This window comes from Terrapene carolina, unplaced genomic scaffold, assembly GCF_002925995.2.
Source record: "Terrapene carolina triunguis isolate 2854851 unplaced genomic scaffold, T_m_triunguis-2.0 Scaffold629, whole genome shotgun sequence".
In the NCBI taxonomy this organism is placed as follows: Eukaryota; Metazoa; Chordata; order Testudines; family Emydidae; genus Terrapene; species Terrapene triunguis.
The window spans coordinates 4,930,628-4,956,809 of record NW_020664980.1 but is presented as its reverse complement, the minus strand read 5'-3'; the positions used below and the strand labels follow the sequence as shown (position 1 = coordinate 4,956,809).

Below are 26,182 nucleotides of genomic sequence, written 5' to 3'. Positions count from 1 at the left end.
CTGGTCTCCAAGACGAACTTTGTCCCTGTGACAACTGGCAGCTGATGCAAGGATAGGAATTGAGGCTATAAAAGTCTAGCTGAAAGGTTTGGAAAATTCATTCAGGAGTCCAGCACCTTCCACGAATGCTACCAGCGACTGGCAGCCTATCCAAAGAAGATGCAGTGTTTGAAAGTTATAGCTGTCTTACTACTTTGTGCAGCCCTACTGAGCCAGGTAAGAGCAGGAGGAAACATTTTAATTTAAATGGTCAGGCAATTACTAACATGAAAGTTTATGTGCTTGCATCCATAAAATGCTGTGAAGTATTTAGAGTTAATGGCAGAGTGTGTCTCAGTTACTTCAGCAAGTGAAGACAGCACAAGCCAGTAGTCTGAAGTATTCTCTCAGTTCTGACACTGTCAGCTTAGGTCAGTCATTTAGTGCGTCTGCATCAGTTTCACCACCTATGAATGAGGATGGCTGCTTCCGTCCCACGAGTACTGGAGAACCTTAGTTGCTTTTGATATAAAACTTTACAAACATACCAAGCAAGTATACTTTAAATAAGAATAATGTTATGATCTGACTGCCAAATGAAGCATCTGTAAATCAGTTATTTGCAGTCCATTAAACCCAAGCTCACACTAACTGTGGCAGGAAGCCACTGTTCCTTCATGGCAATTGTATTTCAATTCTGTTTCAGATACACTGTGCTTCCTTGCATCGTCCAAGCTCTCACCTAACAAGGCAAAGGAGGATGACACCTTTCTGGAGAGGGATTTCCCTCAGACCCATAGGAGCCATATGCAGGGATGATAGTGAATGTCTCTCTAGGCTATGCAGGTAACTACTCATTCCCACATGCTTAAGGGAAGGATAAAGGCACAGGAATGTTTCACATCACAGTGTGCAGGGGGAATTTCTGCTGAATTATCACAATACTGGAGATGAAATTTATTCTGTATAGAAAGAATAGCTGCAGCAAAGGTTGGAACAATAGATTCAGCCATTTTTCAAAATTAATTTTCTCAGTGCAAACTGCATGCAGAACAGTTCCTAGGAGTCCTATGGTAGGAGCACTGGCAATGTTTTTTTTTTTGCTCTGTGCTACAAAGATTGCATCTTTTCTAATAAAGATGTTGGAATTTAGAAGTTTGGAGTGTTGGTCTAGCAGTGCTGTGCCCAGGATATTAGAGAGACCAGTGGGGTGAGGTAATATCTTTTATTGGACCACCTTCTGATGGTAAAAGACAAGCTTTTGAGCTACACAGCACTCTTCTTCCGGACAGGAAAGGTACTCAGTGGCACAGCTAAATACAAGGTGGAACAGATTGTTTAGCATAAATAGTTAACACATTCTAAGGGTCCATTCTTGCAGGACATACTTAAGTGATGACTGCTTTTTAGCTTTAAAATCAATCCCCCTTCAAGGAGGTGGTGTCATTAAAAAGCAGCATCTCACAATAAAGGATGGACACATTTTTATTTAGAGGAGACTGATAAGGAGCTCAGAAGTCTGAATGTGAATTAGTCCACATTACTAGACACAAACAGAACGGGGCCTCTCTGCTGCCCTCCCTTTCCTATTTCCTCCAACTACATCTAAACAAAGATACCAAAAAACAAACTACTACTAAATAACTGAAAACTGACTCATATGGGAGAGCCCAGGCTGGTGGCAATATGCCCAGCACCCTACACCCCCAATCTAGGAAAAGATGGGTATAGTGCTGAGGCAGTGCACACTGCATTCACAATGGGAAGTGAATAGAAAGGGTACCTTTAGTAGATAATAGAAATCAAATTGTTATTTTTGATGCATTTGTGAGAGGTTGTTTTAGACTACTGTTTAACAAAGCTGGTATGTTGCCCCTTAGCCTTTCAGAGTTGCAAGAGCAGGTACAGAAAGATTCATATAGAAGGAAAAAGGGATTTCCACTACGCAGTAAGGCATTCAGCATTGTTATCAGGGGTGTAGTGAAAGGACAGGCAGGTGTTCTTGAGCCAGTGTGCACAGCAATAAAGCACACCCACCAAGCAAGGCAAACCAAACCTTGTGCATTTCATCTGCAGAGGAACTGGTTTCAGGTCATCACGTTTTACAATACATTTTTGAAAGAAGACCGCCCTAGAAATCAAACAATCCCTCCCTGCCAATGTGAGTCATTGATAGCATCATTTTTCCCTAAAAAGTGCTTTCAGGATGTGCTGAAGTAAGATTGAGAACAATTGAAAGAGTACACACCAGATTTACTTTAAATTCTAGTTAGAGGGAGCTGAACCAAATGAACAATGCTATGTGCATGTGTACACTGGACTGAACTATGTCAGCCCAGGCCTTTAATGATTGATACTATGTCTTTTTTTGCAGGAAGAATCACTGTTCCATAAGAATTTCCCGTGCATGATCATCACTAAGGAGAAGAAAATATTGTTACCTCTTACAATGTTCAACCTTATATATAAAATATTTATTAACTATCCTTAAGTTAGGACACTTTGAATTATGCAATTGCATATATTTAATATTTTTCAGACAAATGTGTTACATGAAATGTTGTAGGGCGTTTCATGAAAGTTGAAAGCATGCACTGGTCTAGACTGCACCTTCTGATGACAAGCTCAATAAAAGACCTTGCATCTCAGGTTTTTTTTTTTTTTTTTTTTTTAAATTGTTCACATTATATGTTTTTCTATACAATAAACAAAGATTTGTATTTAGCAAATAGACTTGCTCTGTCTTGTGTCCAATGAACAAAAAGTCACAGTGGGGGGTGCAAGCTGGGGAGGCACTCCCGAAAGAGTGTGTATTTGCAGCTGGACTATGGACATTTTACCCTTTGGCCGGGTGAGTGCATAAACCAATCATCTCTCCTCCCACTGATACCAGCCAATAGTTCTCGGGCAAGCAGCCCTTCTGAGAAAGGGAACAGAGTGAGCAATCTTATTAAAGAAGAGCCTCAAAATAGCAGATTCCTTCAATACTCCAGTGTTTCCAACGGTATTTGGAAGAAAACAACTCTATTGCTGCCAAACTGCTCAAAATCAAGTAAGAACACGTTTAACTGAATAACTATTTCAGGTTTGATCAGCTTAATTAAGTATTTCAGTGACTATTACCTTTGCATGCTGATCAACAGGGCTAAAAGAAACTGAATCAAGTGAAATATCAAAATAAGTCTAGGCGCTACCTGCATAACAGATACTCTTCTCCCTTGTTGTGCATGGCACAGGTAGATATTGAGAGGGCATGAGGACCCAAGAGAACTGAGTTGGAAGATGGAATACCACTGAGGAGGAACCCTACACAAGATACAAGCACAGCGTTTATAAAGTTTGATACAGAAAATCTATTTGATATTTATTAAACTTAGTTTCTCCAGTTACAGTTTTGCATTGTACAAAGCATTTTAATGACACAGTAGTTAAAAAGATCTTTACAAATTGAAATGTGATACCCTTTTCTCCAAATATTTTAATTGCCATAAATTTGTTTAAAAATACACATTAAACGCATGTTTCAGACACTAAACTTTCTATAATCTCAATACCACAAAATACATAGAATATACTATACAGATGTGGAAAAATCTAGTTAGTATATAATACTTTGCTCACCATTAACAGTTTTATTACGTGAAATGCACATACTGACTTAGAAATCCTAATTTTGAGCCTCAAAGTACCCTTTGAAATTTCAAATGTATTGCAACAAATAAAATCACAGTTTTTTTATGTTTTTGTAAGTTTTGGTTGAAGACCGATGCCTAGAAACAAAATGTAAGACATGGACTTGTCATGTACAAAGCATAGGATAGAGACATCCCGTCATTAACAGTACCTTTCTGCATGATTAACAAGGGCTTTGAAGTGATAGGTTAAAAGTTACCTTCCCCTGCCCTAACCAACCCTCCTCAAAAGAAAACACAACCCTTCTTCACCAAATAATAATAATTTCAAATAAGATAAAGGATCTTTAATAAATATATAAGCACTTTATCCTCCATATACAAAATTTCTTCAAACCATTTAAAAGGGGGGACAAGATACAAACGTCAGTAACTGTGCTTGAAAAAGTCATGTCTGGTCCTTGTAGTTGAACTTTCAGATATTTAATGCCAATGCAGCCAACAAATATGGGCTACAATACTTGTGTATGTAACTGCATGATTTCCTAAGGTTATATCTAAAAAATTCAAGACTGGGAACATTTCATTCCAATTTGCCAGTATGGACTCCATTAATAAATATAGAGTAATATCAATTGGAACGGTTGCATTTCTGTTAAGTTTCCAGATGTAATTAAAGCAGGTAAAAAAAGTTTATATGAGGATAGCCTATATAAACTATCCTGGAGCAGCACTTCAAACTGCTCAACATAGTGTATTTAATTTAATCTCAGCTGAATATTGGAATAGAGAAAGAGCTAATGCTGTCATTCTCAAAGACTGTTCTATGAACTGGCCAGGCTCATTGCTCTAGCATCCTCACAATGAGACAAGAATATAGTTTTATTTTTATAGCTACCCCTGCTCTTTCCTCCTAACACTGCTATGTTTAAATGGCATCACAGGTAAAACTCCTTCAAAAATAATGCGATTTGACAACATGATTCTTTATGTACTTCCATCTCCAGGAAATCAGTCCTCTTAGAATAGTCTGTGTTTGTCTAACAGAGTTGGCTAGCAAAAGCTTTGGCTACTCTTTGTTTAAAGATATCTAAGATTAGCTTTGTTGTTGGAAATATACAGCTTTCCATAATACTGATTCACTAGACCTAAAGTAATTCAATCCTCGACCTAAATATTTATGAAATATTTGTTAGGGCACTAACCAATGATTTGGAAGTTACTTGCTCCCCAATGGGTAAATTAATTCAAACTTGACTTGCTCAGGCCCTTTTGTAACTGTTTTAATATAAACGCTGCAATGACAGTAAATTTTTCTGCTAGGTAAATGAAATATTAAATAAAGCAAAGGTAGTCTCTTTTCTACTAGTTTGGCAAACTACACAGTTGCATGCCTAAGGATTTATTTCACTTGCCCCAGGCAAGTACGAAATTATATTCATAAAGTACTGACTCTCTATATGTTGGGTCATTCATAAATACATTTTAGGGTGTGTTTTTTAATCACAGCAATCAAGCCTCAGCAATCTAAAAGAATATACATTGCACTCCTGTATAATATCAAGATTCCTCACCAGTAAGATGGTGATTCAGCACTCAGTTTAATAAATAATATATCAATATAATCAGTTGCACTATAATCTAAAAACAAGTATAACATATACTTTGGACAGACTGAGTTCATATATATATATACACATACATACACACACACACACGTGTATATATACACATACATATATATACACATACATACACACACACACACACACACAAATACAAATTGCATACTGCTGTCAAAAGACGAAAAAAAAAGAGCCATCCAATGTGCTCTGTTTTACGGCCAATATTTCAAATCAAAATAAATCATGGGCTATTTTGTTCTGGTGTCCTGAAGGCTCATTTACAATTATAAATGATGCAACTTGTCATTTCGGAACCTGAAAATTTGACAGCAAATTCAAAATAATGTTCATGTCTGAGCAAGCCTAGTCTGATTATTAAGCCTTTTTTTATTTAAAAAAAAAAAAAAAGGTTCACCACTGGGGGGGAGGGAAGAATGTGGAGGGATGAATAAAAACTACAACACTGATATGTGTTAAAATATAATCATATAGGGAACCCTTAGTACCAGGAGTTAAGGATTCCGTCATGGTAAGACACTAGTGCAACTTGCATTAGCGCTCAAATGACATGTATTTCCCACATTGCTGGTTAAAGGTTAAAAAAGGACAGGTTTTGTTAGCCTGCGTTTTGGCAGCGAGATGGACGCTTATGAACTATTTTCATTTTGGTTTAGCTACTCTATCAGGCAAAATAAAATTCTCTCCCTGAAGCAATGGGTAAATCCCAAGTTAGATATGCTTTTGGAATTGTCAAACTGAGTTTAATCCGTTTGAAATGGCCTAAGTCGAGAGAGGAGTGAGTTTGTTTTTAACAAGACCATTGCATATGTCTTACATAGATAAAAAACCTGGGACAATATTCCAGAAGAATTTCACCAGAACGTATACTATTTAGGCAGGACTCTCTGTCAGTTCAGGTCCCCATTTTGACAGACTGTAAAGAATCTTCTAGATTTTTTAGACAAACATTTAGAATCCATTGGTCTGGAGCTAAGGGATACACTAAATTGGTCTCTTGAAAAACGTACCACCAAAAGATACTGGTGAGACTCTAGTTAAGAAAAAACAATATTCCCAGAGATGAGACCATTCCTGCTTACAGCAATGGTAACGGTGCACATAACGGAGCAAGCTAGAAACAGCCATGCTGGCTACTGTAGCTCTATACAAAAAAAATAAAATACAAACAATGCAGCTTCTAAGAAGGTATTTTTATATAGAGTCAAAAGTGTGCTAGGCACTTTAGAGTATTACAAAGGAAAAATAGTTGACAGTGTCCCATTAACCAAAATGCAGAGTTTGAGAGTAGAGAAAGTTCCATCTCTAATAGCGAACACAGAGAAACTAACTTACATAGTGATTCAAATAAAAAGGGTGCTCAAACAGACCTGAATGTAGGCTGAAGTATAATGGGGAAAGTCATAGGTTGACTAACTTTCTCCATTTGCATGTAGCAAACTTTTCTGGAAGTACAAATAATGTTGGAACACAAAGGAAGCTCTACGAATATGCAGCTACAGTTTAGTGAAGTTACTAATTTGCAAAACTTCTTAACTCTTAAAGCCCGTAGGACATACTGCAGTACTAAGTAGCGTAGAATTCTATTCCTTCTTTTGAGGTTGCCATCATTTTGGCACTTAACTACAACTACACACAAATTTAGTGCAATAATTTTCCTGAACATGCACGTTCACATCTGGTACAGAATAAGGGGGGGCAATGGGAGATAAAAACAAAGCAGCATTCCACAATATCACTCTAATGGGTTCAGAGTTTGACTCTTTAAAAGGAGACCACTGTAACAGGAAGTCAGTTTCTATGACACACACTAGGACTGATGAAAAAGAAATGGAATTTTACCAAAAGTACTGCAGAAGACCAACTCCATACAGTATACATGGTCCTGCTGTAAAACTTCATCTTGTAAACAGTTCATAAAATCTTCATCTAAAAGTAAGGCATAAGGCACACCAGACATGATAGGGGCATTAAGCAATATTGAAAGGAATATAATTTTTAACCTTTTACTCAGACAATAACCTTATGTGGAAAGGTACTTTGGATTACAACTTCTTAAAAGCAGCCACTTGGAACTCAATGCAGGATTCTTGTTGCACCAACATACTTCTAAAGTGAATATTCTGCTCCCCTAAAACATCTAACATTAACGGGGGCCTCCATTAACATGGGGGTAAACAGAAGTTTTAAATAAATTCTACATCAGAACAGTTTCACATCACTGTGAAAGATGTGATCTGCACCCCACAATGGCCATTATCACGTGATAGTGTCCATCAATTAGCAGACCCAAAAGGAAAAGATGGATCTTAAATCACTTTTTAGGATTTTTGGTTTCCCAGTCAATGGAAAAGATACAAACAGTTCTAATAGGAATTATTCATCTGTTCAACTGTTAAGTTGGCTGCTTCAGTAAGCGTCAAATAATGACAAACAAGGAGACAAAACCTATTTTAAACGAAGAGATATAAAAAAAGCACAAGATTGTCCATTTATGAAACGTTTCCAGTATGCACCTATCAGAGACTGAAGCTCATTCTCACACCACTTCCATATTGCATTAAATGCAAGTTTACTGTAATGTTTTGTGATTGCTATAGTGTTAACCAAGTGTTCTGAAATGGTCTTGAAAAAACAACCCAAGTTAGACATAACTAAATATCTTTCCATATACATCTCTTATATTTTCATTTAAATGAAATATCTTAATGTGTAGAAGAATATCTCTGGAACTTCTTAAAATTTAGTACAAATTCTGTAATAAAACTGTACTTATTTAAGATTTGAGTCATAGGCATTAGGCATGAAAAACTTGTGTCCCTACACTTTAGAACCTATCAACCCTTATTTTGTTTTACAAGCTCTACCACCACAAGACATTACAGAGTAACAAGCTCACGCAGTACTTAAATAAAGTGTCTACATTTAATCTCTGCTAAGTACTTGATAGGGTAAGTTTATAGGAAGAAATAGCTAAGTCTTAAAAGAGCCCATAACTGGGCTTTGTAAAAATTTTTAAAAACAAATGAAAATAAATAGGATTTAAAACTGATTAGTTATGTATTATTGACTGGAATTCCAATCCCACTACAGAGCAGTGAAGCCATATCTTAATATGTAGCCGATTTTAAAATATTTAAATAACTTAAAAATGAGAATACTGAAGAAGTCCATTAACATGATGTGGTTTGGGGTTAAACACACAGAAGAGGATGGGAGACGTGAAAGCATTCCTTGCTTTTAGTGTCAACTAAGCAATGTGTTATGGCAGTCTTCCTTATTGACATGACACAGTGTTGTGGAGAAAATCAGAGGCAGCAAGAAAAGTGTGTTCTACTTTTGATTCCTTCAGTTCAAGATATCACTTAGCATCCAGACGCAACCAATGTAATCCCTGTCGGGTGTAACGCACTAGGTCTGTCATGATGCTCGAATTAAAGATCAGAGGGCCCATAACTTTATCCAGTTCAGCAAAGAACTCTAGAATGACACAAGAAAACAAATCAAACTATTTACATACACTCTCACATTGACTTCCCTCTGGAGAATGTGGTACTGAGGAGGAATCCACTTATGACATACTAACAAATATTACACATCTCTCACAGATGACACCAGAGGAGAGAGAAGAAGAGGTGGAAGGAGGTGAAAATGGTACAGGGATAAAAGACAATTTCCAAGAGAAACCTAAACATTTTTGCAAGAAGATGATTGATAGGAACAAGTGGAAAAGGGTTTGCACTGAAGTTAAACACTCTCAGAAGTGGTGAGTTCCCTCTCAAAGAAATTTGCATATTCATTAAATAAATTTTTAGAAATGGAAATCTGAGTCCATCATTGTAAACTATAAGTTATATCAAGTCCCAAAAATTATATCTGGCTATATTGCGCCAGTGTGAGGCTTATTTATACATTCAGAATCAAGATCATAGGAGCAGTCTGAGATGTTACTGAAAATCTAATGCAATAATTATCCATCTTTCCCTACAGCAAAACACCAACTGACAAAACATACCTGGTGTACTATTAGTGGATTCTCTCAATGTGAAAGAGCTATTAGCATTTATGGCATAATTCAACACATTTGATTTTACAATCAGATTCTGCCAAGTCTTACCTCTTTGCTCTTTAGAAAGCTGTTCAGCTTGGTCCCAAATTTCAGTGGCATAGAGAAAGTTGGATGTAACCTGGACATAGCTGGCTGCCATCTGGTGGATTCTCTGTGGAATAGTCACAGAAGAACTGCTCCCTGAAGGGTTGGTTGCCCCCGAAGAGTAATTTCCTGAATTTCCTGGAGACAGCTTCGGAGAGACCGGAGATGGCATACCAACAGGTTTGCTAGTTTAAAAAAAAAAAAAAAACACGCATGATTTTTAAAATACAAAATGTCAAAATATGTATGTATTCTGACACATCAAGCTGCATAATTTATTAATCTGGAATTATAATAGTTTGTACTTCTATAGGGCCCTTCCATCTTAGGATCTCTCTTTACTTACATTTAAGTAAAGAAGCCAACAAGTTTAAGTGACTTGCCCAAGGTCACATGAAGTGTGCCTCAGAGCTGGGAACAGCATCCAAGGCTTCGAGTTCTGTGGTTTAACCTTATGACCAAACTTCCTCACCATTTAATTTAATCGTTTTTAAAGAGGAATGTTTATTAAATGTAAGTTTTAAGGAATACACTTAAAAGAAACCTCTGAACAAAATCAGAACCACATGAAAGGGCTATATTGCCATACATGTTGAAATTTCTCAATCTATTACAAATCTGAAAATCTAAATTTTAGTAGGTTACTTCAGATTTATAAGTTCTCTGACTACACAGAACAGATAAATACATCAAAATACTACTCCGAGGGTTTAAACAGTACAAGTAAATTGCTCCCTATGTTTTCCCATGGAGTTGTTGTGTTTTGAATATATTGTTGCAAGCTCAAATGGTTCCAGGCATTTTAGGAAGTCTATTGTCCTCTTAATGCTGGGGGGGGGAGGGGGGTGAAATGTATCTGAACAGAACCCATTGAAATTAGAGTTATGTATTAATTGCACACAGGAGGGCATAGATCTCTACTGCAGTAAGGAGTTATTTAAAATCATGCTTGGAGTGTTTTCAAGGACAGCAGTATTTTAAAACATTTATCTGAACAATTAAATCAACACATTTAACGGTTCATCAGACACATAGCTGAAGCCTGGATCCTTGCAACAGTACAACTGGCTAATGAGACTTCAGATAAAATTATATAACATGAGTAAACAGTGACTTTATAAACCTTACATAGACACTTTATTGTACATAAATTAAGATATAGGAAATATCTAGCTAGTTTAATAATCAATCATTGAATTCAGCTCCTGCAGATTATTTGATTCCATTCCCTCTCCCCCACAAGATTTAAAATGTCTAAATCAAGAAGGAAAGTAGTTAAATGTACAAGTTACAAAGCTGCTTACCTTCCCATGCCAGGTGACGGTGCTTGAGAGTTATTATAGGAATTCTGTTTGGGAAAAATAAGTTTGTGGGGTGATTTCCAAGGGTATGTTAATTGCTTATTAAAACAAGTTTTACAAATGGATACATTTCTTTGTGATAACCAAAAGTCTGAACCAGTATGGGAGAATCAAAGCACTTTAAATTTGGACAAAATATCCCATTTTACTGCTGACAAACTAAGGCACCAAGAATGTAAGTGATCTGTCTATGGTACATAGCAAGCCAGCAAAAGAACTGGGATTAGAACTCAGGTCTCCTAACTTAATTCCTTCCACTAACCACTAGACTCTATTACCTCTGGTGGCAAGTTTCATACTTTTTCCAATCTTCGCCTTCTAACAGCAATGTGAAAGCTGTTAACACTGGCATTGAGCAATTAGACTCTTTCCTCAAAAGCTAGAAATTATATTAGCATGCTCTTCTCCTCTATTTAAAGCTAGGATTTCCAAAGAAGCCTACAAGCTTCCAAATAAGATGCCTAATTCCTATTGGCTCCTTGGAAAATCCCAGCCTAAATTCAGATTAAGCAATCTCACCCGAGTTTTAAATGTCCTGACTGAGTACCTCATCTGAAACAACCTAGATTCAAATAAGTGAGTAAAAGGAGGATTTTTTTCAGCCTCTTGTAGTAGGTTTTCTCCGACAAGGTTTAAACCAGATCAGATTTAAAACAGATTTTTACTGAAAATTCTAGAAAGTCTCATGGGAGTATATGAAAGTTCAGGCAAGCTGGCTAAGAGCACTGCCTTTTGAACCTTGGTAAAGCTGTTAGATGAGCTAAAAACTATTTATTCAAACACCAACTTCTGCAAATGTTGGACAGCTGCAGTCATAAAATGTATCACTAGAAACAGAATTCCCTTAAGATCATACATGAAAGTGAAGGTTCAACTTTGTAATGTCTGCAGCCAGGAAGAGGTACTTTTTATCCTCTCTGAAATCTGCTGAATTGTTTATTCTTTAAAGCAAACAAAAGCTTGCTGAAATTATTATAAATGGGAAAGTATTATGCTAAGACCAGTAGGGTTATGACAACACTGTGGTCATGCTGCAGTAACAAAAAAAAAAAAATAGAGTTCTAAAACACTGAACATGAGTTTACTTTAAGAGCCACATTTCCAGATGGGGCATATCAAAGTACACGTGTTAGAGAAATCAGGAAAGTACCTTGGAATTTCCATATCTTTTTTTTAAAAGGACTCTCAGTAATATAGGACCTTTTTACCTTTAGATGTTCTGTCAGTGTTTTAGAGTATTTCAATGCACTCTCCTTCTTCAGTTTGAAAAGCCTTAGATATAACAGGGACTGGCATCGAAGACTAGGCAAAGAAAAATGGCAACACATTTACAATGAGTGTGTGCTTACATGGTTCAATAATGCATGGAAACAGCTAGCAGCTGTGTGTTTTTCAAACATACTCTCTGAGGTATGGAGTCGTAGTTTTGCCATCAATAGTAACAATGTTTAATTTGTCAGAGAAACGAAAGATAGTCTAAGCTTGAGCACAAGACTTTAGATACACAATCTTCATTGTCTTTACTTACATAACCAGAGTCCTGCTCACTGAGTTGAGAATACAACCCTAAATCATCGCCTAGACTAGCAAATAAATGAAAGAAATTTATTAAAAAATAAATGAAGCCCATTACACCAGGATGTGCTGATACAACATGCAGAGTCTGACATCACATTCCCCCCCCCCCCCCCCCCCCCACACACACCCCCAACACCAAACTGATTCCTGTCCACTCTGTACTCAGCAGCCTGAAGAATTTGGAATGTTAGGAAGGTGATTCTTTGACATATACCCCAAGCTGACTAATCAGTAGGTGGGCACAATGGGAAGATGTTTGGGCACCCCGTGTCTTCTGCTGCTGCTTCTTTCAACCCTAAGGGTCAGTATGCAGTTCAATGTCAAGGCCACCTTTGCAAGGCAGAGGCTCAAATCAGTGCTATAGCACCTCTATCTTTTAAGCAATAAATGTTGATATTCCTGTTTCCAGAAGAATCACACTAAATTATTTAATGCAACCACTATGGCTTTATGAAATAGTTAGCGTCTCAGAACAGATACAATGGCATAGAAATATACATTTAACTTGACAACAACACCGTCAATTTCTCATAACAGGAAAATTCCACAGCCACATAAGTGTGAGCATGAAAGCAGAGCTACAGACACTCTGATGCTGCAGCTTTAGTAACATAGTCTAACTCGACTCAAAAATTCACAAGCATATAATAAGTAGTCCAAAAACTGTCTGTTTTAACCATTAAGCTTGTCATAGCTATAGATCAGTCTTTTCATGTCACGCCCCCCAACCCAGAAGCCACAGTCGGGAGCAGGGCCATGGCTCCCGGGGACATGGGCAGGGGCAAGGTGACCGAGGCTGGGGCTGGAGCTACAGCTGGGCTGGGTGCCAGGAGCTGGGGCCGGGGCCAGGAGCGGAGCTGGAGCAGAGCTGGGCGGCACTCCCTCCCAGGGCGGCACTCCCTCCCAGGCCCCTGTTGGGGCTGGCCCGGACCCCGCTGTGCCACCCCAAGCGTTCCTCCGTGCCCTGCTAGGACAGCGCACCCAACAGTTTGGGGACCACTGCCATAGATGGACCAGACATCACAAGGAAATCAGACTCCCATCAAAAGCATTAGCTTACTGCTCACCTTTCATTAAGTTTATAAGTGAGAAACAAGAACAGATTCTTGGCACTATTCATATCACTTCAGTGGTAATGCTAAAACCTAAAAGTAAACTTTTTTTGTCCTAAATGTCTCCTTTTTATTCCCTCAATATTCAAATACACAGGAAGGTTAATAACACATGAAAGGGAGACGCTATGCTGGCTCTCACTACCTAAGGTAGTGGTCCCCAAACTTTTTACCTTGTGCCTTCCCTTACCCAGTCTGCATCCCCTCGGCCCCTGGAGCCGAAGCCAGGAGTGAGGCTCCGGCTCTGGGAGCCGGGGGGGGGGGACATGGATGGGGTAAAGGGGCCAAGGCTGGGGGCGGAGGTGGGAGTGGAGCTTTGGCCAGGGGTTATGGCCAGGAGCAGAGCTGGTTGGTGCTCCCTCTCCCCACCCCCCGTGGGGGCTGGCCTGGGCCGAGCTGTGCTCCACAGAATGTTCCTCCACGCCCCTCCCCCCCCTTCTAAGGTTCAATGAAAACCTCAAATACCTTGGAGCACTGAATTTACAATTCAGTTAAAAACTAAATAGTTAAAAATACCACTGTGCTTAACCTTTGGACATAGTGCATTCACTAATTTGGCTCAAGATGTTTTATTAAACTAAAATATACGTACCAAAGCACTGCTAGCCTTTTATCTGCAGCCGTAGCATCTGGTGCCAAATAATTTTTCAGTTTCATAGTGTATCTGCAAACAAAGACATCAAGTAAATGACAAATAAAATAACGCATTATGTTGTCATTTATCAGTTGCCATTTCTCATTTAATATTCTTTTAAGAAAACTATTAAGGCTTAGTTCCAACTGCCCTCATATTTTACCAGAGATCCATAGATGATTTACTCAAAAGTCTGGATGAGGAAAGTTTTGGAATGTTTTTTGTTTTTATATTACAATTTACACTAACAGTAAGACCCTTAGAGGAAAGGATTTAAAAGTCCTTTTAAAAAAGAACAACATTAAGTCTCAAAATATGGGTAAGGTGGGTAAATTTTTACAGATGAGAGATTGCAAGTGTTGGTGGCAAAATCAAGTATCGAATCTGGGCACCTGCTCCCAGTTCCCCGGGTCTGATCACTAGGCTTCACTTACTACTTGCTTTATAAAGCTTACTTGATTAATTCCACAGTTTCTGAATACATAGGGAACGGGGACTTGGATTCCTGAGCATTTTTCTCCAATGCATTCCCACATTCGATGAAAGACACTACAGCATCAAGATAGAAAACAGCTTTCTCAAACCTGTCAGACTGAAGAGAATGAAACTTTAAAAACAAAAAGAGAGAGAAGTGGGAGAGAATTACAGTACTAGAGAAGAGTACAGGTCCAGAAGAGTTAAACCAACCTAACATTATGTGCAACCACCAGATAGATGTTTTGGGTTCTACTTACCAATGCATCTGCATTGTGCTTTAACTTCTTTGCTTCTTGTAAATAATGATCGGCCGAGTACATCCTACAACATAAAAAAAGAAATTCTGAGTTTAATAAGATGAAAATTGAATCCCTTTCTGTGTGTCAAGCTTTGTAACTATGGGATCTTTTGACATTGCTTTTTCTTCCTTCCTTCAAGTTACAGCGCATATAATTTTTATCATATAGACCTTTAAACAGTTAAATTTAGTTACTTCGGTTACTTCCAACTATTGTTTTAAGACAGCTAAGAGTCACTGGATTTAGCCAACTTATTCCACATTCCCTAGCCAAACAAATCAGACATGTTAGCAGAGGTGTCAGCTATCTGACATGTGCTAGTGCAGAGTCCCCAGTCTGCAGATCACAAAGGATAGTATTAACCAGATGTGAAACTTTCAGAAGAAATCAAGACATGTTCAGATGGAGATTCCATTGCTATTTTTGAACTTAGGTCACGCAAGCTGATCTGTGATATATGGCTGCATGTCCTAAAGCAAGCTCCAAAGCAGGGGCGAGTAAACTTTTTGGCCTGAGAGCCACATCGGGTTTCAGAAATTGTATGGAGGGCCAGTTAGGGGAGGCTGTGCCTCCCCAAACAGCCAGGCATGGTCCAGCCCCCCCCCCCCTCCGACCCCCCCCCCTTCCCCCCCCCCCCCCCCCCCCCCCAGGACCCCTGCCCTATCCACACCCCCTTCTCCCTGTCCCCTGACTGCCCCATCCAACCGCTCCTCTCCTTCCTGACTGCCCCTCCCCCCCAGGACCCCAGCCCCATCCAACCACCCCTTCTCCCTGCCCACCCCCGGAACCCCCGCCCCCATTCAGTCCCCATGTTCCCCGCCCTCTGACCTCCTCCACCTCTATCCACACCCCCAAAACTCCCCTGCCCTCTATCCAACCCCCCTCCCCGTCCCCTTACCACGCTGCCTGGAGCGCCGGTGGCTGGCGGCGCGGCTGCACCAGGAGAGGCAGCCGCACCACCTGGCTGGAGCCAGCCACGCACAGCGCAGCACAGAGCACCGGGTCAGGCCAGGCTCTGCAGCTGCGCTACCCCAGGAGCTCGCAGCCCCGCTGCCCAGAGCATTGCACCCACAGCGCAGTGAGCTGAGACTGCAGGGGAGGGAGGGCAATGGGGGAGGGGCTGGAGCTAGCCTCCCAGGCCAGGAGCTCAGGGGCCGGGCAGAACGGTTCCGCGGGCCGTAGTTTGCCTACCTCTGCTCCAAGAGTAATTACAAGAGATCTTTAATTTTCTATTTTACTGTATTAAATGCTGTATTTACAAGGTCACTGTCTAAAATCTGAACAAGATTTTCCAAACATACAAATAGTTGAGTTAAACATTCCCCTATTTCACCACAATATGAAGTACTGGGCACATCCGATTTCATTTAAAGTCAGCATTTTATACAGTTCATTTAAAAGTGAATCATACCCTCCTTTCTTAGAGAGGCACTAGTTGACACTATAAAAGGAAAAAACTAATCTTTAAAAATCAGTTTACTGTAATCTAAAACCACAAATACTAAAATGTCTAATTATAATTATATGGTTACTGCATGGTGTCACTGCAGGGCATAGTCATAGGGTGCCCTAATTATGCATTTCCGTACCTTAATATATTTGGATTTCTTTTAAGTTTATTCTGAACTCTGAATTTCCTGGCTTTAACATATTTGGCTTGTGGATAACTACAACTTCCCTCTAACTACAGATATGTGCTCCGAACTTTAACTCCATCATAACTTGATTTTGTCTGGGAATACGTAGAAGAAAAGCAAACCACTCCCATAATCAGGTTGTTTTCATATGGTCCTTTATGCTGGCCCCTAGAAGCACTTAATCCAAAAAGCAGTAATTTTAAATCAACCTTGAAGTAGCTGATAAAACTAGAACTGAGCCCCTGTAGAGAACACCCAAGTATTTGCATGAAATATTTCATGAATGGATAATCTTGATGTGAATTTGGGAACATTTTTTACTGATTCACATTCTCCAAAATTTTTCATCTTTGATAACACAGGACCAAATGATTCCATGATCCCACTTTTGTGAATCAGCAATTCCAGAGGATCCTCTCCATGACTGAGAGCAGTCACTGACTCGGGAGTGGTGGTGGTGGAGCAGGGGGGGGGAGGAGGAGAAGGGGAGCCAACTCAGCCCAAAGAGGACAGGCAGGCAGACTGGTCTGGTGAGGTGTGAAGTGAGTCTGCAGAAAGGGAGACTAGTATTCTTAAAAACGGACATAGGACAATCACATACTGTCAGAATCCACTGCTTGCTTGTTTCAGGCCGAGTACGAACGTACAAAGGAGGCCATGGCTCCTGGTAGTGGCTGAGACGTCGGCCAAATTAGCGATACATGTGTCAGGCAGGCATACAATTACACAAACAGCATGCAGATCTCCACAGAATAATACTGTACATGCATGGCAAAGAACATCCCCTATACATAGGAAGCTACTATACATTTTACAAGTTACACACTGAAATTAGTGCCCTGTTTAGGGAAGAGGAAAGTAATGTGCCTGGCACCTCTCACTGCTCTCACCTGTCATCAAAAACAAGCTTTGCTCTTCGGGACTTTGAGCTGTCTGTAGCTGGGGTAGATGCAGAAGGGCAGTTCGATGAACTGTTTAGAACCTTTTCCTGAGAAGAAATAAATTGCCACAATTAGTAATTATAAAAGCAGTTAGAAATCTGTTTTAAAAAGAGATGATTGTTCATTGCTTAAGTTCCTCCTGGTAGTCTCACTCTTGTTAAATGCAAACTAAGTCAGTTTTGCAGCAGGTTAATTGCCATTCACATTTACTACTTACACATCATGACTTTCAAAGGCTTCTCTCCTCATTGGTGTTCCAACATATGCTGGGGGTGGAGCCAGACCGAGGATCAAGGAACCATAACCAGTTCCCTTACAAGTAGGGTGACCAGATGTCCCGATTTTATAGGGACAGTCACGATTTTTGGGCCTTTTTCTTATATAGGCTCCTATTACCCCCCCACCCCCTGTCCCGATTTTTCACATTTGCTGTCTGGTCACCCTACTTACAAGCCCATTCTCTGATGGGCCAAATGGATCTACGCTAGAATGAATCTGATAAAAGGTTTCCAGGCACAACTGAATTCTCCTCCTCAACTTAGTAATGGCTAACATTCATGTATTTTACTGTCCTCCTAGAAGAGGTGCTGCATGTATTTTTTGCTTTTCTATTCCTTTTAGAAGTATCAACTCTGTAGCATGATTTTTGCTTTAATATTTCAGAAGTGGAGTGATCATTCTATTTTTCAAGCATCCAAAATGTGCAAGGAGCCTTCACAAAGAGACATGGCTCCTACCCCCCAAAATCATACAACTTCAGCTCAACATGACATAGTAAGTGAGACACAAGGTGGGCAGGGTAATATCTTTTATTTGACCAACTTCTTGTTGGTGAAAGAAACTTGACTGCTTTAAAAAAACAAAAAACACAGCAATATATAATCTCCGTTCACCCACCACCAAAATGCAGCCACTTCAGAACAGAAATACAGCCAGCTGTACCAAATGTTCAGTGACACACGACAAGACTATACTAATTTAAAGACAGGAATTAAAACCAATTTAAACTATAAGGACATACTAATTACCCAAATAAAAAAAAATAAATGGCCAGACTTGGTTCAGCGCTAATGCAGAAGGGAAAAAAAAAAAAAAGGAGCCGGTGAATCTACAATATAATCCCCTGAGGGACCTACAGGCTCCTTGGAAGTCTCCCACACATGCACTGACTAGACCAACCCTGCCTGCCTTACAAAATCTGATGAAGTCAGCATCTGAGGTGGATGTCTGCAATCCTAGTTTAGATATTTCCCTTGTTTGCTATTCTTGACCACCACGTCATTTTTCTCAGTTCCTGTCTATTTGTTATTTCAATCTGCACACTTGGCTGTCATGATTAGTTCCTCTGACTTTGCTTCCAACATTTTCTCCAGACATTACTGAGGTTAGCAATAAGATTTACCAAGTACTGCAACATACCAATAACATCCCTAATGCCTCATTAGGCTTTGAGGTTCTGTTTGCTGCAGAGGCCTCAAGACAAGCTGGCACCAACACACTACAATGCAATCCAGACCTTGTGAATTATAGTCACATTTCACCTTTGAAATATTACGTTCTTGCCATCTGATAGTACAGCAGTCACTGAGAACAGCTTATCATACAGCTAGGTTTAATACCATGTTTTATCAGACATCCTCAGATGTTATGCACCACCCAATAGTATCCATTCATATAGGTGTGAGCAGGCAGAATCCCTAATTCCCTCTCCATACACACTCACCAGTGTAATGCCACAAGAACACATTTAGTCCGAACTTCCTCCCAAGCTATTAGTTTCTAGAGATTTTAATTTTCAAAATCTCCTGTCCCACCCCATTTTCTCCCCCGACTCAAACATAAAACCTCTTTATTCTCCTGATAGCAGCTAATTACATCCACCTGGTCTGGCAGCCAGGGCAAGTCAGCAGACTAGCTCTGTAGCCCTGGGAAGGGTCCTATCCTGAAACACACCCCAGGTGGGGGGAAGGGGAGGATTGAACCATCTTTTCCTTTATAGTCAGGATAGAAGTACAATCCGCTAAAATCACAAATGGCTCAATTATTTAATTGCATATAAAATAGTATCATATTGTTCTCCTATTTTACTTTTAGATAAACTGAAAAATGTCACTGGAATCAAATTAAATGATTAATAAGCAACCTCTATAGTTAGAAGAACACTAATCACATTTGTAAATTTAACATTAGTACCAACCTACCCCCAGGATACTACAATTCTAATGAATAGCTACTGAGTTGTTTTCCATTTACAGGCTTCCTTATGACCCAATTACTTGTGCACTACCACAGGGAGTAAACACCTTTAAAAACTAAATTACATTTAAGCTTAAAGTCAAAGCCTGACAAATTATTGCTTGGATTACACATTGACATGCCAGACTGCACACAGAGAAATGGTGAATATTAGAGGAAAGCATTTACAAATAAACTTCTTACCTTGACTTCCCTGGCATTGCTAGAAGCCTTCCCTTCTGTCTTTTTTTGTTTGGAAGATGAGTTACTTTTGCTGCTGCTACTCTCCTTATTACTGTTGCTGCTTGATTTTAAGGAAGAAGATTGACTGACTGTTCTCTTCCGGGACCCATGATCTTGTTTGGGATCTTTCTGAAGGACAGGGGCCACAGGAGAAGGGAGCAGATCCTTCTCTTTACCTGCACTTTGCTTTGAAGACCTGCATGAAATGAATAAGTACAGCTTATTTCTAGATACAGTAACAAGAATTATTTTGACCTAACATGACTGTATATGGGGATATTTATTTTTCACCTCATTTTTAATAACTGGCTTTTGGGTGAACCAGATTGGCCTTGTTTTTACCATTTGATCTGGTTCTGATTTGAAAAGGTAGCAGATTCTAGCCAGAAAACCACTTTTGTTTAATAAAACAAAAGAACCAAACATTTACAACCTGAAAAGTTAATGCCAATCCGTCTATAGCACTGTTAAGGTGGAGACTTTGTTCTGAATGTCTAGAACAAGAGATGGTATAGGCATGTATTCTATTTGCCCAAGCAAAAGGGAAAGCTACCCTTAATTCAGTCATCCAGTACATATGTATCACCTCCCCACCTTGACTGTTCAAGGACTACTGTTGGCAATCAATGGCAAGCCTCATGCTTGCTAACCCATCTTCCAGTTGGGAAGATAAGACATTTGGACAGCTATTTGCACAGTAATAAATTGCTCAAAGAAAAATTAAACACTTTTCATACTATTAATCTAAAGAACATTTGGTTCTTTGCTGACCGAAGACAAATATCAAAGAAAGAATAAATTTAACAGCCCCAGCAGAGGAATCTGCAAATCAGTTTTACAGAGGCTCTGAAAAATCTTAATATTCACAATTGAACACAATGAAACTGAGTGTTACCCTGTGGTATGCAGTATTATTGTACTGTGTTGGTCCCAGTATATCAGAGACACAAGGTGGGTGAGGTAATATCTTGTAATGGTCCAATCTAAGATATTACCTGACCTACCTTGTCTTTCTGTTACACTGTGGTAATTCAGAGTGGCCAAAACAAGTTTCTTCAGATTATTCATTACAGTGGAATATGTTGTCCAGTGCACAGATATATTTTTATTGTGTAATCTGAAGTAGCACATATTTTTAAGAAAAAGAAAATCCACAAAAATGAACAAACTTGCCCCTCATTAAAAGTACACTAGGAACCTTGCTAATTTGCACCCTAACTCACTGCAAAATTAATCGTATGTGTGGATAAGATTGGAAGGCTTATATTTTGCCAGTTGTAGGTTAGTTCTAATCTATGGTAATCACAAATATAAATGTGGCCAATTTTTAAAAAAAAATGTGGTGTATTTTTTAAAATGATCCAGTAGTTGAAGGATGGGAGTAGAAGTCAAGAGACCTGAGTTCTAATCTTGACTAATCACTGGCTTGCTGCATAACTTGGGGGGAAAAAAATTAAACCTGCAGTTTCCACATCTGCTGAATGGAGAATTAATCACCCATTTCACAAGGAGTGGATTAATGTGGTTAGGTGAAGTGCAGACTGACTAAGTCTTACATATGTTAGTGTTATGCAGCTCACCTATTTTTAAACACTGCCCTGTATTAAGGTAAAAATTAGGGAAAATTAGTTCCAGCAGGAAATAAACCCAGCCTATTCCAACCCCGTTATCAAAGGTAAATGACCTTTGAGCAAACTATTTTGTAATAATGAAGTAAAGTTGTTAAATAAACCAACCGTTCTTTGTTAGGAGTGAACCGTGTCCCAGTATGCCTGGTTCTCGGAAGTACCTGCATTCTGATTAGTTACCGTGAAAACCCCAAAGTGAAGGTAAAAGGGCAGAGTCTGAAGAGTGGGTGCACATGAAATCTTGCCCCATGAACAGTGAGCTGCAACTGATTTTTTCCTATGTAAGTGGTGGCAAGCAGATATTTAGGGGGAGATTTGTAAGTGCATATAGGGTGTTGGGTGCCAATCTTCCCCTTAGTGTATGCTAAGCCTTATAGACTTAAAAAACAGCCAATTTTCCCACTGCACTTACTCTCTATTGCTGGAGGCCTTGTGGCCTGATGAAGACTTTTCTTCCAGTTTAGTTTTCTTGCCTTCGCTGGCTCTGTTTTCATCATCATTCTGAATAAAGCAAGCACAAGAGAGCTATCAGGACAATGTTTGATATTTACAGGTTAACTGTCCCTCAATGTTTTACATTTGTCTAGACAATTTAGCAAACCTTTTACAACATATGGAACAGAAGCACTACAGCAGATCTGGAAATCATTCCCTGGTTGGATCTAGCCCATGCCTTAAGATAGTTGACCACAATGGAATTACTTATCCCAAACAGAAGGCAGTAGTATGTAGTGAATGTCAAATGATCTACCAGTAGAACCAGGAGTGAAATGTGGCTGCTGAAATTACTGAACTACTTAAAATGTGATAGCCTAATTTATTCCAGCCAGATTTTTGTTAAAACAATCTACCCTTCATTATGCTGATATATGAAGGTCTCCCAATAAGAGTAGGAAATTAATTTTGATTTTGCCAGACGATAGGGGATTAAAAAAAGCACTTTTAAAAAACGCTTCATTCAACATTTGTCAATATTACTTTTGATAAGAGTTGATGCTTTATAAAATAGTGGACTGTAAAAATCAAAAGGTTTTGAAAGTGAATTTCAAAACTGCCTACACACTTTCATTAATCTTCAAATCTATCATAAGCAGTAGCAACAGAAAAACAAGTGTAAAATAATAATTCTAATGAGCAACTCAGCTCGAGATTAGAGTCCAATTAATAAATCTTACTGTAATGCAATGCAGTAATAGAATGCTCTTTGGCTACGGAACTGCTACAACCCAGCACCCAAAGATCAACAAAAGATGTAAGCAACTGACATTTGTCAGCAGTTGGATTTCTAAAGTGATTATTGCAGAATTTCTCACACAGCCTGTCTCAGTATTTTGGGGTAGGCCTGAAAAATAGTTTGCCTCTCCCACTTGCCTCAGAAACATACTCAAGTCCACCATGACTGCACCACTAGGCATAGGTCTCAGGACTTTGAAGATGATTAGTGAAATGATTCTTTGGGATACAGCCCAAGTTTAATTGGTCTCCCCAAAACCTTCTGTTCCAGATGTAGGAGCACAGCTCTTTATGCTGGTTTCTGTCCATAACAGCCACCATTTTTGTTATATTGTTTTGCAAGGAACAACTGGCCAAATAAGAGGGGGGGCATTAGGTTTGAAGCTACTAGAGACTGAGTGCATTCAAGTGAGTGCTAGAACTTGTATAGTAGTGCTATACAAACACCAAACAACATCATCCTTGTAAGGTAGGTATTATCCCCATTTTTCAGATAAGAAACCTTTCCACCTTACTTTCATTACTTGATGCAGGGCAAAGAGGTAATCTGAGCTGGAATAAGAATGGAGGAATCCATTTGTTTTCAGTCTCATGTCAAGTTCACCAGACCATACTGCTTCTCACTCCAAGAGTGACTGGAGATCAGTTCTTGGTTGCTCAGCAGGGAAGCTGGCACAGTTGAAGGCAACTGTTTGGAAGGGAGCTTGCAGCAGCATTTATACCACCAGTGCTCCTTTGATATTGTGGCGAATTGGGAGATATCTGCATTATTCTTACATTATGTTTGACTGTGTTTCCTTATTCAATTTTCTATTGCTGCCCACTTGAATTCAAAGAGCTGAGTCAGACCAAAGATAAGACAGAAAACTGCCAGGTACACGCCTTCAGAGCAGTTAAGAGAACAATGGGGCTATTGTTGGTATATGCTAAATATCAAGAGGCCCTGACTTGTTAAAAGATACCCCTGGCAGAAAGGTGGTGTAAGTGATCGCTTGTCCTGAGGCTGACACACAGAACTGGAAGAGAGGTTGGAGCAGGCACATTCCTTAAGCAGGGCCTAGGCCAGCAGCAGTTAAGAATATGTCTACACTGTAGATGGGAGTAAGCTTCCCAAGCCTGGGCAGAAAGACTCATGCTAGCTCAACTCGAACTAGCATGCTAAAAATAGAAGCAAGGATGTTATAGCTGTGGCCAGGAGTGGTGGAAATGCCCTAAAAGTGTGGGGGGAAGGAGGAGGCAAAGACGCCCTCTGGGACTCCGTGAGGAGGGAGGGTAACAGAGTCAAGGCTCCAGCCTGAGCTTGAACGTCTACACCATAGTTAAACAGCCCCATAGCCTGAGCCCTGCGAGCCTGAATCAGCAGACACAGGCCAGCCACTGGTGTTTAACTGCAGTGTAGACATACCCTTATGGCTCCAAATCAGGGCTTCTCATGGATGATTTCACAGAACTGCAGGAGTCACACATGGATGAAAACGCAATAGATCATTCAGTCCACTCTTCTACCAAGCATCCCTGCATTTTCCTAATAATCGAAAACATTACCAGGCAAAGGCCAGCATAATAGAGATTTTGGCAATCTGCTGATTGAAACATTAGTGCCAGTGCTGGTGTCACTAAGAAAAGGTTATTTACCCAAGATCCCACAACAAGAGTCAATTTCCCAGCACAAATTTCATCATGACAATGGGAGTTACAATGCCTACCAAGCTCTCACACAACACCAGTTCTCCCCCACCTGCCCCGAAAGCCCAAGGAACCCTGAAGCCTAGACAGATTCCCTTCAAAAGAAACAGTACCACTTCTTAATTGGCCAGAGGAGTCCCTAAGACTGAGCACTCTCTTTCTTTGCCACTGGGCTATCCATCTCACCTCAGTAGGAAGCCATCAAGAGATTGAGACTAGATAAGTTTTCAATTGATCACTTACCTTATGTTTCCTTTTGCCCTTGGTGGAATTTTTGTCTGAGGCTGTTTTTTGGGACTCTCTTGTATGCTTCTCTGGCACATTTTTCTTCTCCACTTTGGGTGGGTCTGTGTCCTTGTAAGGCTTCCCTGGTATTCTTGATAAGAGGCTCAGATCGATCTTCACAATAAGTGGATACCGTTCATCTGGATCACTGAGTGGTGAAAGAAGTTCCTTCTCTTCCATAGGAGAGAACATTCTTTGCCGAAAAAAGCTGTCATCCTCCTCCATGGAAGACTTAACAGGAGTCCTATTGCTCTCAGAGTATTTGGGGGTTTGTGATGAAGGAGGCAGGCTCTCGTTTTCATCAGAATCAGATGATGAGGTATCTGTTTCTATGAATTCCCTGGATTTCTGGGAAGGTTTGCTTGAAGCCTTATATTTCTTTTTCTCTGCTGTAGGCCGAGGGGAAGATTTGGGCTCCTTCTTTATGTTGGGTTTTCTAGAGCCCTTTGTGGCTGCCTTATGCCTGTTTGAGGGCATATTTGTTGCAATGTCTACTGGGGTTTCGCTTTCTATTTTAAGCCCTCCTCTGGGCTCTTCAATAGCTGTCTTGTCTGCCTTCTTGGGCTGCTTTTTACCAACAGTCCTCCTCTGTATTGTGCTATCACTCTGTGCAGGTGACTTCTGCCTGCCACGACTGCTTTCCGATCCTTTTTGGGTGGTTTTGGAATCTCGCCCAGGAGTGGAGGAAATGGATTCTTTAGACCCACTTTGATCCGTATACCCATTCCCGGAACTCTGATCTCGGCCATCTTTTTTGTAGCCTTGTGAAGATGGGATATTACTGTCCACAGAAGAAGCTGGTGACACTTTATGCGGATTCACTTTGTTCAACCAGTTGTCAAGTTGCCATTTGTTTGTTGGTGGTGGCTCAGGCTAAAAAAAGAGGGAGGAGTATTAAACACTATATATTTTCTTCCCCCGTTTCCCTCCAAGGGCTGCAATATTGTGCTGTACACCAAGGTAACAGCTATGCAGAAAGCTGATGGTGCTAATGAACCAAGTATAATGTGTTGGAATACAGTGTAAAAGCCACAGCTCTTATACCTTCACTGTGGAGAGGCTGATTACACAGAGCAGTGACAAATGATTGCTGGCAGAGGATGAGAGAAGCCACAGCGGATGCTGTTGGCCCAAGCACAGCATCATGGTGTGACCCAAAACGTCGTGCCATATCACAGTTACATCAATGACTAAATGGAAGTTAGTGCATACCATGCTTTAAGTTACTTTTTCCATTGTTGTAGTATTAATGTATGAACATGTCCGTTTCCCAAGCTTTCAGAGCCAAGTGGCATGAAGTACATGTCAAAGTCAAGTGCTAAATGTGTTTGTTTTTTTAAACAGTTCATTTAGCATATCTGATAAACTGCTGCTGAAAATCATTCCAAAATGTTTGTCAATTTTACGCTTTATTTAGCATCTTCTC

The 26,182-nt window shown here is 39.8% G+C and overlaps 2 protein-coding genes across 4 annotated transcripts in view; one reads left to right on the top strand and one right to left on the bottom strand.

The window, feature by feature from the left end:
- Positions 1–102: 102 nt before the first annotated feature.
- On the top strand, positions 103–2,704 carry LEAP2 (liver enriched antimicrobial peptide 2). Its single transcript, XM_029913423.1, has 3 exons — positions 103–216; positions 686–825; positions 2,354–2,704. Exons 1-3 carry the CDS (start codon positions 160–162, stop codon positions 2,388–2,390), a joined length of 234 nt encoding a protein of 77 aa, XP_029769283.1. The 5' UTR covers positions 103–159; the 3' UTR covers positions 2,391–2,704.
- Positions 2,705–7,642: 4,938 nt separating this feature from the next.
- The window catches only part of AFF4 (AF4/FMR2 family member 4), a 78,764-nt gene continuing 60,224 nt past the window's right edge, over positions 7,643–26,182 (bottom strand). For all 3 annotated transcript variants that reach the window (XM_024213106.2, XM_024213107.2, XM_024213108.2), the window contains 11 exons: positions 24,715–25,629; positions 21,965–22,053; positions 19,886–20,120; positions 17,396–17,493; positions 14,827–14,890; positions 14,548–14,684; positions 14,051–14,122; positions 11,977–12,070; positions 10,712–10,755; positions 9,372–9,592; positions 7,643–8,734 (listed from right to left, as the gene is read on the bottom strand). In XM_024213106.2, the coding sequence (XP_024068874.1) occupies positions 8,616–8,734; positions 9,372–9,592; positions 10,712–10,755; positions 11,977–12,070; positions 14,051–14,122; positions 14,548–14,684; positions 14,827–14,890; positions 17,396–17,493; positions 19,886–20,120; positions 21,965–22,053; positions 24,715–25,629 (2,088 nt within the window). In that variant the 3' untranslated portion in view covers positions 7,643–8,615. The remainder of the gene's footprint in view (positions 8,735–9,371; positions 9,593–10,711; positions 10,756–11,976; positions 12,071–14,050; positions 14,123–14,547; positions 14,685–14,826; positions 14,891–17,395; positions 17,494–19,885; positions 20,121–21,964; positions 22,054–24,714; positions 25,630–26,182) is intronic.